General features: G+C 38.7%; 1 protein-coding gene across 1 annotated transcript in view; it reads right to left on the reverse strand.

Moving 5' to 3' along the window:
• KIAA0825 (KIAA0825 ortholog) overlaps positions 1-12,942 on the reverse strand; it is a 427,876-nt gene that overhangs the window by 382,248 nt on the left and 32,686 nt on the right. The window contains exon 2 of the mRNA XM_060201180.1: positions 210-349. Within this exon, the coding sequence (XP_060057163.1) occupies positions 210-340 (131 nt within the window). The 5' untranslated portion in view covers positions 341-349. The remainder of the gene's footprint in view (positions 1-209; positions 350-12,942) is intronic.

Consider the following 12,942-nt stretch of genomic DNA (forward strand, 5'->3'; position numbering starts at 1 on the left):
CTTTACATATTTGAACACAGTGCCTCCTACATTTTCTAGACCATCAAGATTAAGACAATTAAGTTAAATTCAAATGGTTATGGTCTAAGTGAATTTTTCTCAGGAAACCTAACAATTAAGACCTAAAATTATCTAAGTTTAGGAACAGGTATCTAAGTTTAAAACCAGGTAACTTTTATATAAATGAAATAATAATTAGTAATGCTTACCTTGCCATATTTTGTTCTATCTTTTCATCAATGTCACTGAAGATCTGCTTAAACTCCAAGTTTCCAGGAAATGAATTTAATAAGGAATGTAGGTCAAAAGAACTGTGGGAGTATTCATCTCCCCAATCCATTTTGAGGAACTATAATTAAAAAAAAAAAGTTAGTTACCCCTAAAAGCTGAGACAGAAAAGCAGAAACAGTACTCCTCCACACCAAACCTCCCCCGCCCCCTCTTTTTTTTTAAGCAGCACTGCTAAACTCTGGCTTCTGGTGATACAGGGGTTTGAACCTGGAACCTTTGGTGCTTCAGATATGAAGGTCTTTCAGAACAACTACTGTGCTATTTAACCAGTATATTAGGGAGTATTTATTCTGAAGTATGGGTAGACATAGACATACATATGCACACAGACATACGTCTTATAAATGGTTACATGGAAAACAGTTCTATGAGAACTAGTAACGATTAAAAATTAAAGGGATAGACTGGGAATGCTAACACTCAGGCAGAAAGTCTAGGGATGCCAGGAAAGAACTGAGGAGGTGACATGTGAGCAAAGAAAGAAACAGAGAGGGGCTCAGCAGTGACACAGCCACTAGAGCACACATATTACCTGTGCAAGGACTTAGGTTCAAGCCCTGGTTCCCAGCTGTAGGGAGAAGGCTGCATAAGCTGTGAAGCAGTGCTGTGAGTCTGTCTGTCTGTCTGTCTGTCTCTCTCTCTCTCTCTCGTTCTTTACTTCATTGGTCCTTCTTATTTCTCTCTGTCTCCATTAAAAAAAGCAAAATCCTCCTGCACTGCTGGTAGGAATGTAAATTGGTCCAAATTCTGTGGAGAGCAGTCTGGAGAACCCTCACAAGGCTAGAAACAGACCTCCCATATGACCCAGTAATTCCTCTCCTAGGGATATAATCTATGGACTCCATAACATCCAACTAAAAATATATGTACACTTATGTTCATAGCAGTACAATTCATAATAGCTAAAACCTGGAAGCAAACCAGGCGCCCAACAACAGATGAATGGCTGAGAAAGGGGTTTATTTACACAGTGGAATACTACACAACTATTAAGAATAATGAACCCACCTTCTCTGATCCATCTTGGATGGAGCTAGAAGGAATTATGTCAAGAGAGCTAAGTCAGAAAGACAATGACGAGTATGGGATGATCCCACTCATAAACAGAAGTTAAGAAAGAAGAACAGAAAGGGAAACTCAAAGCAGAATCTGAGTTTGGAGTATGGCACCAAAGTAAAAATTTCTCGGTAGAGGGAGAGGGTAGATGTTCAGCTTCACTGGGGGTGGGGGTGGGGCACAGACCTTCGGTGGTGGGGATGGTGTTAATATACACTCCTATTAACTCATAGTCTCACAAATCACTATTAATATAACTAATATGAGGGGGGAAATGGATTGAATGTCTCAAACTTCTTGATGCACAGAAATATATATATATATCTTCAATCTAAGCACTTAAGACTTCAAATTGGTAAGCAGAGTGAATTTTAAAAGTGGGCTCACATTGTTAATGCATCTCTAATAATGACTTGCTCTTTGAAATATTAAACCACCTATAAGCTTAGACCAGGGAGATCAGAAGCAACTAGTGGTGTCAATTTATAAGATACAACTATGTGTAAATAACATTACAGGACATAAATTATGGTGAGATCTTGTATGGCACAGCAAATCCTAAAAATGGGATTTTCAAAGTTAACCCAATTATCAAATCCTAAGACAGCAAGGAACCTTCTCCATTCTCTACAAAACCCATATTTCTCCCAGTTCTGGAACCTCAGGGGTGGGGCTCACTTCCCTGCATGCTTCTCTCAGTTCATACCAACTAATACAGCATCTGCTGATCCCAGTGTACTCAACACAACCAGTATCACCTTGATATGTTTCACATCAGATTGTGTCCAGAAGCGTCAGGCATGGAATATCAACCCCCTAGTTTCATTACTCTGGTGAGACCTTTCCTAACTTACAGGACCCCTTAATTCCATTTCAGATACTGCACTTCCTAACAAAGCCTTAAAACCTAGATGTAGACCAGGCCCATGAGATAGGGCATATATACACACGTATCCATAAATTAGGGCAAAATATATACCTTCAAGCAATAGTTCACAATAGTCTGTAATCAGTCAATGTATGCAGCAAGCAAGTAGAAAGACCTAAAAGACACCATAAAATTCCTAATGAAATAGTGTCTACTTAGACTTAGATACCCTCCTCACCTACTTCCTACTACTCTTCCCTCACTCACTCCAAAGCTAACCTTTTCAAAGTAAGGACTGCAAAAGCTGAGTAAGGGCAAGACACTGGCATGCTTTAACGATGACTTTTTAGTCACTATCAGGCTACTCCATCAGCTGGGGCACTATTGGGGGAGTCCTGAGATTCCCAAACAGACAAGATGGGCCTAGACCTCAAACAGATCCTTTCCGTATTGTTACTGGTCATCTCTATCAAGAATGACACAACTGACCCCTTTGTGGGCCGCCATAGGACCTTGCCCTCAACATGGATCAACAAAGGTAGAGAATGTTCCATCCTCTGAAGGGAGGCTGCACAACATACTCCTGAAGAAGATGGATTCTGAAATTGGAGCAGCTTGGAACATTCCTACTCATGACCACAGAATGTGAGCTCAAACCAACAGGGATATAGAGGTCACATAGGCTTCTAAGCTGAATATGGGCCCCCAATCAGATCAAATTGATGGGGTTTACAGTCAACAATATTTATATACCTTTCCCATATTTGGGAGCTACTCTCTTCCCTGATCCAGCTTTCTGATCCTTTTTCTAGTCATGACATCATCTCCCCAGATAATAACTTGGATCCACCTGCATATCAGATGTTAGACTCAGGAAAAAAAAGAAAGAAAGAAAGAAAGAAAGACACTGGTAAATCATGGGCTCTTTGGAATATAACTACAATAGGGCTACCAGCTATCTAAAAAACGGAGACCCCCAAATCCTCATCTGCACTATTCTGTCGTATGCTTTACATTGGTTTGTTCTAGCCCTCCCCCGCCAAGAGAATTGGATCAGTCCAGTTAATTTCGTGGGCCCGCTTGGCCCCGCCCCGAGGAAACCCGCCTGAGTTGTTCCTGAGTTCCAGAGTAAGAGAGAGTGCTTGTGCCACCGCAAAGAGACAGCAGAGTTCTGTTTGGTGATTAGTTTGGTTTAGTTTATGAATCGTTGTTCCTAAATAAAGAAATACAGCTTCCCTGCCCAGCCGTATGTCTCTGGTCGTCTCTGTTACCCGCCCGTGAAGCTAACCTGCCCGGCAAGAGCTTACGAATTTTAACAACACTATTCTAGTCTTTAGGTTCATGATTAGCCAATTATTTGTTTGACTTCATATGTTAACTCTTCTTGCAGCCAAGTTCCAGATGTTACCATGATGACAACCTGACTTCCCTGGGGAGAGGACCCCACCAATGTGTCCTGGAGCCCCGCTTCCCGAGAGCCCCACCATACTAGGGAAAGAGAGTATGGATCAACCTGGAAACACCCATGTTCAGTGGGGAAGCAATTACAGAAGCCAGACCTTCCACCTTCTGCACCCAATAATGACCCTGGGTCCATGCTCCCAGAGGGATAAAGAATAGGGAAGCTATCAGAGGAGGGAATGGGATACGGAGTTCTGGATGTGTGAACTGTGTGGAGTTGTACCCCTCTTATCCTATGTTTTTTGTCAGTGTTTCCTTTTTATAAATAAAAATAAATAAACCCACAGATTTATCCTTAGTATCCTATATTTTTCTTTTTGTCACACACTAAAAATAATTCTAATGATCTCAAAAATAAAAAAGACACCATAAAGTACCTAATCAAATAATTTCTACTTAGACCTCCTTACCTAATTCATATTTCACTTCCCTCAATCACTCCAAAGCTAACCTTGTCAGATAAAGTAAGGATTTCAAAAGCTGGATAAGGGGAAGAGACTGGCAGACTTTAATGATGACTCTTTGCTCACTACCAGGCCACCCTATCACCTGGGGCCCTAGTCAGGGAGTCCTGGGATTCCCACATGGACATGATGGGCCTAGAACAGATCTCTCTCTCTCCACTGCCACTGGTCATCTCCATAGGGAACAACATAATGAACCCCTTTGTGTGCCCCTATAGGACCTTGCCCTCAGTGTGTATCAACAATGGTAGAAACTGTTCCATTCTTGTAAGGGAAGTTGGATTACATACTCTACCTGGAGGAAAAGTATCTTAGTATCTTCTAAAGGAAGATGGGTCTCAAAATTAGTGCAGCCTGGAATGTTCCTAGCTGTGACCACAGAATGCGAGTTCAGACCTACAGGGATGCACAGGTTACATAGGCTCCTATGCTGAATATGGGCCCCAGATCAAATCAATGGGATTTACAGTTAACAATATTTATATACTTTCCCCATATCTTGGCACTACTCCCTTCCCTGACCCAGCTTTCTAGTCCTTTTTCCAACTATGACACCATCTCACCAGAGAATAACCTGGGTCTACCTGCATGTTAGCTGTCAGACTCAGGCAAAAACTAGTAAAGTTATGGGCCCCTTGGAACATACCTAAAATAGACCTACTAGCTTTTTCCAAAATGGAGACCCCCAAATCCTCATCTGCAATATTCTTGCCGTTAGGTTCATGACAAGTTAACAATTTGTTCTGCTTTGTATCTTAACTCTTCTTCAGCCACCAGCTTCCAGATGCTACCCTGATGCCAACTGGGCAGATGACCCTACCAATGTGTTTTGGAGGCCTGCTCCACTAGGGAAAGAGAGAGACAGGCTGGGAGTATGGATCGACCTGCCAATGTCCATGTTCATCAGGGAAGCAATTGCAAAAGCCAGACCTTCCACCTTCTGCACCCCATAATGACCCTGGCTCCATACTCCCAGAAGGCTAAAGAATAGGAAAACTTTCAAGGGAGGGGATGGGATACAGAGTTCTGGTGGTGGGAATTGTGTGGAATTATACCCCTCTTATTCTATGGTCTTGTCAATATTTCCATTTTATAAATCAATTTAAATAAATAAATAAATAAAAATAAAGGAGAAATGGCTGCCAGACGCAGTGTATCCATCCTGCTGGCTCTAAGGCCTACCGATAGCTCTGATATCAATTTAGAAAAAAGGTGGCGACATGAGTTGTGGGGGAAGATACATGTAAGAAAGAGAAACTAGCTTCTTGATTGTACTGATCAAGAAGTGACGCTTATCACATCTACTTATATTTCATTGGTGAGAGAGAGTAATATAAAAAAATCTGAAAACTCATCTGAATGGTGGCTAAGAAATATCTTCACTGGCCGGGCAGCTGATTCCAGGACAATTCTACACTACCTACAGAGGTCATGATTTTGGTGGACAGTCATCCTTTTCACAATAACCATTCTTTTGATTACTTTTCATTTCTTTCACATTAGGTGCTCTATTACCCAACAGTTTACGTTTCATTTAGAAAGAACTTTAAGGGAATCCAGCGGTAGCACAGCAGTGTAAGTGCACGTGGTGCGAAGCGCAAGGACTGGTATAAGGATACTGGTTCAAGCCCCTGGCTCCCCACCTGCAAGGGAGTCGCCTCACAGGCAGTGAAGCAGGACTGCAAGTGTCTGTCTTTCTCTCCCCCTCCTCTCTCCATTTCTCTCTGTCCTATCAAAAATGACAACATCAATAACAATAATAACTACAACAATAATAACAAACGGGCAATAAAAGGGAAAATTAAAAAAAAATTTAAAAAGAACTTTAAATATGTAAGCACTATAGCATCATGAGAGAAGGCTGACTTTAAAAAAGAAAAATACCTAAATTATTATTCCTGCTTTTAGAGGGCATGTAATCTTTTAATTTGCATTTTCTTCACTCTTAATTTATAACATCTTGCAACCTTATTACTTCTCTCTTGCCAATTTGTGTTTATCATTTCTTACAAAGTCTAATTCAAAACACATACTCCCTAAATATCTGGATTATGAACATATTTCATCAACTTTTTGCATTATTTTGTGGTATTAATGTTTGCAAATGCTGTTAAAAGCAAATATGTTGTTTTGTATTATTTTGATATTGAGTGTGTGTGTTATGTTCTTCACTGAAATCAGTTCTGGTATAAAACAATAATAGACTGAAATACGATGAACATCCAGATGGGGCTAATGACCATAGTTTGGAAGGTTTCCTAATCTGCAGGGTGGTGTGATTTTTCTTTCTCTAGCCTCAGTGCAAAAGCTAGTCAATAAATACAAAAAAAAAATGCATTAAAAGAATATCATTTGATAGCAATGATAAAGTAACAAGATGGTGGTTCAGCTTTTTCACGTGACCTGAATATCTCTGCATCTTACATGTCTATGACAAGACTTCAAAGTGAAGAGAGATATGAGAAGGAACAGTTACCTTTATACTAAAAAGGAAGCAAAGTTAAGATGCAGTGCTACAAGATAATGGGAAGCTTTATGAGCAGAGGAGAATAGGGTAAGAAAATTGGTCAACAGGGAAGCTACTTTAATGGTGTGCCTATGTTGTCATGCACATGATCAAAGTTTGAGTCTGGCCTCCACCACACTAGAGAAAGCTTTAGAGGAGGGCTATGTTTCCTGCTCACCCTCTCTCAGTCTAGCTAAAAAAGTTGCCCCTTGAGCAGTGACATCATGGTGACAACAACAAAGAAGAAAACTAAACAAAATGATTACAGATGAGGAGTACAATCTACTTCATCTACTTCACCTCGCAGAAAAAGTAGACTGTAGCAGATGATGCTAGTTTGGACTCAAAGCTGTTTCACTAAAGGTGACAGTAATTCTGGCAGGATTGTGGTGAGAAAGAAGTTGTGATGTGCCTGACCATAACCACTAATCCTCCCAGTTCTTTACATGCCTTCTGAGGGTCCACAGTGTGTCTAACATCCTGCTGCACATCATGAAAGAAAGGTGACAGGCGATGAAGCAGGTCTGCAGGTGTCTATCTTTCTCTCCTCCTCTCTGTCCTCCCCATCTCTCTCCATTTCTCTCTGTCCTATCCAACAATGACAACAACAATAGTAACTACAACAATAAAACAACAAGGGCAACAAAAGGGAATAAATAAATAAAAATAAAATATTTTTTAAAAATTTAAAAAAAAAAGAAAAGATTACTAGGACACAGGCTCCTAGGAACATAGCTAAAATAGACCTCCTAGCTTCTTTCCACCCTAAGATCCCTACTTTCACTGGCTCTATTGCTATTTTATCATTCCTTTTTATTAAACATTTTATCCTGCTTTCCATCTGACTGCCTATCAGCCACCAAGTTGCAAATGCTATCATGATTCCATTCTGACTTCCTTGGACAAACGACCTTACCAATATGTCCTGGAACCTCACCTCTCCAGAGCCCTACCCAACTAAGGAAAAATAGAAACAGGGTGGGGGTATGAATTTATCTACCAACACCCATGTCCAGTGTAGAAGCAATTACAGAGGCCTGAACTCCCACCTTCAGCACCCCTAAGAGAATTTTGTCCCAAACTCCCAGATGGGTAAGTGATAGGGAAAGCAAACCAGAGGGTTCTGTACCCCCATTCCACCAGGACCCAAAGTGTTTGTCACCAGGAATCTTATTTTAATACCAGCAATGAAAGGAAAGTAAATCTGAAAAATACCAGAGGTAGCCAGGCACTCTTTTTCTTATCTGAGAGAGGAGAGGAAAAAAGGAAGAAACACCAAGATGTAGTAATAAGTGTAGGGGTGACTTAGAAAGGAAGTGAAGGCAAAACCATTAAAAATTGGATATATATATATATATATATATATATATATATATATATATATATATATATTATACAACAACTCCCTATAAGTGACCCCGGAAGAACTACTAGTTTCAGTAGAGGGGAAAGGGAAGCACAACTCTGTTGGTGGATGCGAAATGTATGGAATTATACCCCTATTTTCTTACAATTTTGTAAATCAGTATGATTGGATTAGGATTAATGTGTCTGCCAACTCTGGCTTACCTGAATTCATACTTCATCACTGTCTAACGTGAAATAAACATTGTTCATGAGGTTATGGTAAGGAAGTGATATATTCAGATTAACTAAAAAATAATTGTTATGTTTGATGTATAACTGAGCAAGTTTCAAAATGTTGCACTATAATAAAACACAATAAATTCTAAACATAATTAGATTAAGTCAATAGATTAAGTTTAGCTCCATGGCCCTAATTATATCTAAATGATAATGAGCAAGTCACTAAATCACATTAGAGGGATAAAATTCATGCCCCTCATTTATAAAAGGATGTTTTTGTAGACTTAAGACAATAAAGACTCCTACTCCTACTCCCTCTTCTTTTCCTTCCTTCCTCCCCTTCCTCCCTTTTTCCTTCTTTCCTTTCTTTTTCTTTTTTTTTTCTTTTCTCCCCACTAATTACCATGGCTTCACTGTTGCAGGCCAGTTTTTTCAGATATAGATAGAGGGAAAGAAACCAGGTTTCCAGTTCAAACTTGCCTCATGCTCAACTAAGTAAACTAACTAAGTGAGTTATCTTCCTGGCCCTAGACTAAAGCCTTCTGACAACCATAATTTTATTATAAATTTGTTTTATAATAAGGAATAGTAGAAAAACAGATGCCTCCACCCCTAAGTCAATGCCTCCAACTAAGCATTTCATTTTTCTGTATCTTGGACTGAGAAGGTTATACTCTTCACACTTTCCCACTCAGGACTGTGCTACATGGAAAACTGATGCATGCTCCATAATACAGGAAGAAACAATACAATACGTGAAAAGAGGAAAAATGAGGTAACAACATATTTCATGATGGTAATATGTAGATGTCCTACACTTATAATATACCAGCTCTAACCACCACCACCACCACTTCCCCTAGTCATCATGTATCCTTGATCAATTTACTCTTTGTGTTATTCTTAGTTTGACTGCTTAGATAATAAAGTTAAAATAAATTTTGAGCAGGTCATTCTTAAACCTGGTTCATTCTAAAGGTCCTGCACATTTTATGTAGTTCAGTTAATTCTTTCAGTAAGACATAAACTAAAGTTATAACATGGAGATGATTGTGCTAAGTGAAACAAAGATAACTAAAGAAACTGAACTTACAGTAATAATAATAGTAACCAAACTGTCTCTCAGACTTTGGGAAAACTATTGTGATTATTAAAACCAGAAGATCTTCACATGCCATACATCAGACAAGAAACTAATCACCAAAATATATAAAGAGCTCAGAAAACTTAGCACCAAAAAAGCAAATGACCCCATCCAAAAATGGGCAGAGGATATGAACAAAACATTCACCTCAGAGGAGATCCAAAAGGCTAACAAACATATGAAAAACTGCTTCAGGTCACTGATTGTCAGAGAAATGCAAATTAAGACAACATTGAGATACCACCTCACTCCTTTGAGAATGGCATACATCAAAAAGGACAGCAGCAACAAATGCTGGAGAGGCTGTGGGGACAGAGGAACCCTTTTGCATTGCTGGTGGGAATGTAAATTGGTCCAGCCTCTGTGGAGAGCAATCTGGAGAACTCTCACAAGGATAGACATGGACCTTTCATATGATCCAGTAATTCCTCTCCTGAGTTTATACCCCAAGGACTCCATAACACCCAACCAAAAAGAGGTGTGTACTCCTATGTTCATAGATGCACAATTCACAATAGCTAAAACCTGGAAGCAACCCAGGTGCCCAACAACAGATGAGTGGCTGAGAAAGCTGTGGTATATATACACAATGGAATACTATGCAGCTATCAAGAACAATGAACCCACCTTCTCTGACCCATCTTGGACAGAGCTAGAAGGAATTATGTGAAGTGAGCTAAGTCAGAAAGATAAAGATGAGTATGGGATGATCCCACTCATCAACAGAAGTTGAGAAAGAAGATCTGAAAGGGAAACCAAAAGCAGGATCTGACTAAATTGAAAGTAGGGCACCAAACTACACACCCTATGGTGAGGGGGAGGGTGGACATGCGGCTTCCTGGGCCGGTGGGGGGTTGGTGGGTGGGATGGGACACAGTCTTTTGGTGGTGGGAATGGTGTTTATGTACACTCCTATTAAAGTGTAGTCATATAAATCACTAGTTAATTAATATAAGAGGGAAAAAATTAATTGTACGTCTCGAAGTTTTTAAAACACAGACTGAATGTTTTTAATATATAGGCTGTGTATTTGATATGCGGACTGTCTCAAAAGCCTAGACCAAGTACATCAGAAGCAACCAGTGGCACAGCTATATAAGATACTAGGTACTATACAGCAAACCCTAACAAAAGGACTTTTCAAAGTTAACCCAGCTACCAAATAATGTGATGATAACATTAACAATCCATTGTCTTTTTGAACCCTAAGACAGCAGGAACCTCACATCTCCACTATAGAGCCCCTACTTCCCCCAGTCCTGGAACCTTAGGATAGGGCCCACTTTCCTGCATGCCTCTCCCAATCCATATCAAATAATATTGCATCTGCCGATCGTAACCTAATCAACGCAATGATTGCCACCTCAACATGCTTCACCTCAGACTGTGTCCAGAGACTTCACGTGTGGAATGACAACCCTTCAGCTTCACTACTCGGGTGAGACCTTTCCTTTCATAGTATACTCTAATTCCATCCCAGGTGGTTCACTTTCTAACAAAGTCCCAAAACCTAGATATACACCAGGTTATGTGAGAGAGAGCATATGTTCACACGTATCCATAAACTATTGCAAAATATATACCTGAAAGCAGAAGCACACTAGAGTTTGCAGTGAGTACCTCCCTAACACTTCCTCTCCACTATTCCAAGCTTTGGGTCCATGATTGCTCAACAATTTGTTTGGCATTGTATGTTAACTCTCTTTTCAGTCACCAGGCTCCAGATGCCATCAGGATGCCGGCCAGGCTTCCCTGGACTGAAGACCCCACCAATGTGTCCTGGAGCTCCACTTCCCCAGAGACCTACCCTACTAGGGAAAGAGAGAGGCAGACTGGGAGTATGGACCGACCAGTCAACGCCCATGTTCAGTGGGGAAGCAATTACACAAGCCAGACCTTCCACCTTCTGCAACCCACAAAGACCCTGGATCCATGCTCCCAGAGGGATAGAGAATGGGAAAGCTATCAGGGGAGAGGATGGGATATGGAGATTGGGTGGTGAGAATTGTGTGGATTTGTACCCCTCCTACCCTATGGTTTTGTTAATTTATACTTTCTTAAATAAAAAATAAATTAAAAAAATAAATAAATAAAAATAAAATAAAAATAAAACCAGGGAAAGGGCCACAGAACTTTTGTGGTAGTTGCAGTGTCACACACAGGTATGAATATGAAACTATACCTTTGAAATTTTATTATTTTGCAAATCACCATGAAATTACTAAAAACAAAAATAAATTTAAAGATAAATAATATTAATGATAGTAAGCTAACTTATGTAGCCTTAAGATTGTCTATGCATTGTTGCAGCTACTTTATATAAATTGTTTAATTCTTACCTAAAGGAGAAACATCATTAATCCCAAGAGAGAGAGATTATTAAAATATCCATATCAAAGATGTATAGAAGTCAAAGAATACCTCTTGATTTGTTCAAGATCATTTACATAGGAAGAGGAAAGCTGGAATTCAGGCAACTTCAAAAATTATCCTTATTTACAATGCTGTAAGTTGTCTCTAAAGACTTACACTTACAAATTATTTTAAGTCATCTGTGTTGATTTATTTACTGCCATATATATTTGACAACTTTCTCTAGAATCATTATATATTCCCTTCATTATGAGACCTACATAATAAATAATATTTTTGCTTTGCTTACATCTATTACTTCTTCTGTGATATTTCAGAAATGCCAAGAAATCATCTCTTTTCATCAGCTACTGAGAGTTGAAATCTTAATGTTTCAGGCTTCCCCAAAGATTGAGAAACAACCAAATGAACCTTACCTTACTGAAAGATGCTTAGATTTATAAATATTTTATGCTAGTACATAAAGAACAACTTATATATTCAATTTATCTATTCTATTTTCATCTATATATTTGGTTTTCCCCTCACAGGCTGCTATGCTTTCTACTAATAATTGCAGATCTTTTTTTATGGGACTATAATACATCTATTCAGTACTCATATTCACATACTACTGGTATTAAAATTATTTTAAATAAGTATAAAAATACTTCACTGTAACTCCTCTATTAGTAATTATATATATATATATATATATACATATATATGTATGCATGAAGTAGAAATTGACAGAATCAGTCAGAATATACTATTGTAACTTGACAAGCAAACAGAATTAATTGTCATATGCTTTACAAACCATATCTGACAAGGCTTTATTTTTCTATGTATTTTCCTTTTCAGAGGATTTTTATTGTTGCAACTCTTTATAATCTTCAGAATGTATTTTTTTTACAGTGAAACCAAAGTAATGTGAAAATGAATGTGATTTCAGCAATCTTTCACAACTTGGCATTCAGAAACCAGTATTTCATGATTTAAAAGTCACTAGCATATTCAGATATGAGAACAAGATAATATCACAAATTATAAACCTTATGATTAATGTTTTTCAAGTTTGACAAAATCTTACATTAATAAAAAAAAAGTTTAAGTTATGGAAGACTTACAAAGATGGCTGTGTTATGTGTAAACTGGGAAAAACAAAGTCTATAAGATATCAATTTTATTTTTAAGAAATTCTGTTTTGATA

This window comes from Erinaceus europaeus, chromosome 11 (assembly GCF_950295315.1).
Source record: "Erinaceus europaeus chromosome 11, mEriEur2.1, whole genome shotgun sequence".
Taxonomy (NCBI): Eukaryota; Metazoa; Chordata; class Mammalia; order Eulipotyphla; family Erinaceidae; genus Erinaceus; species Erinaceus europaeus.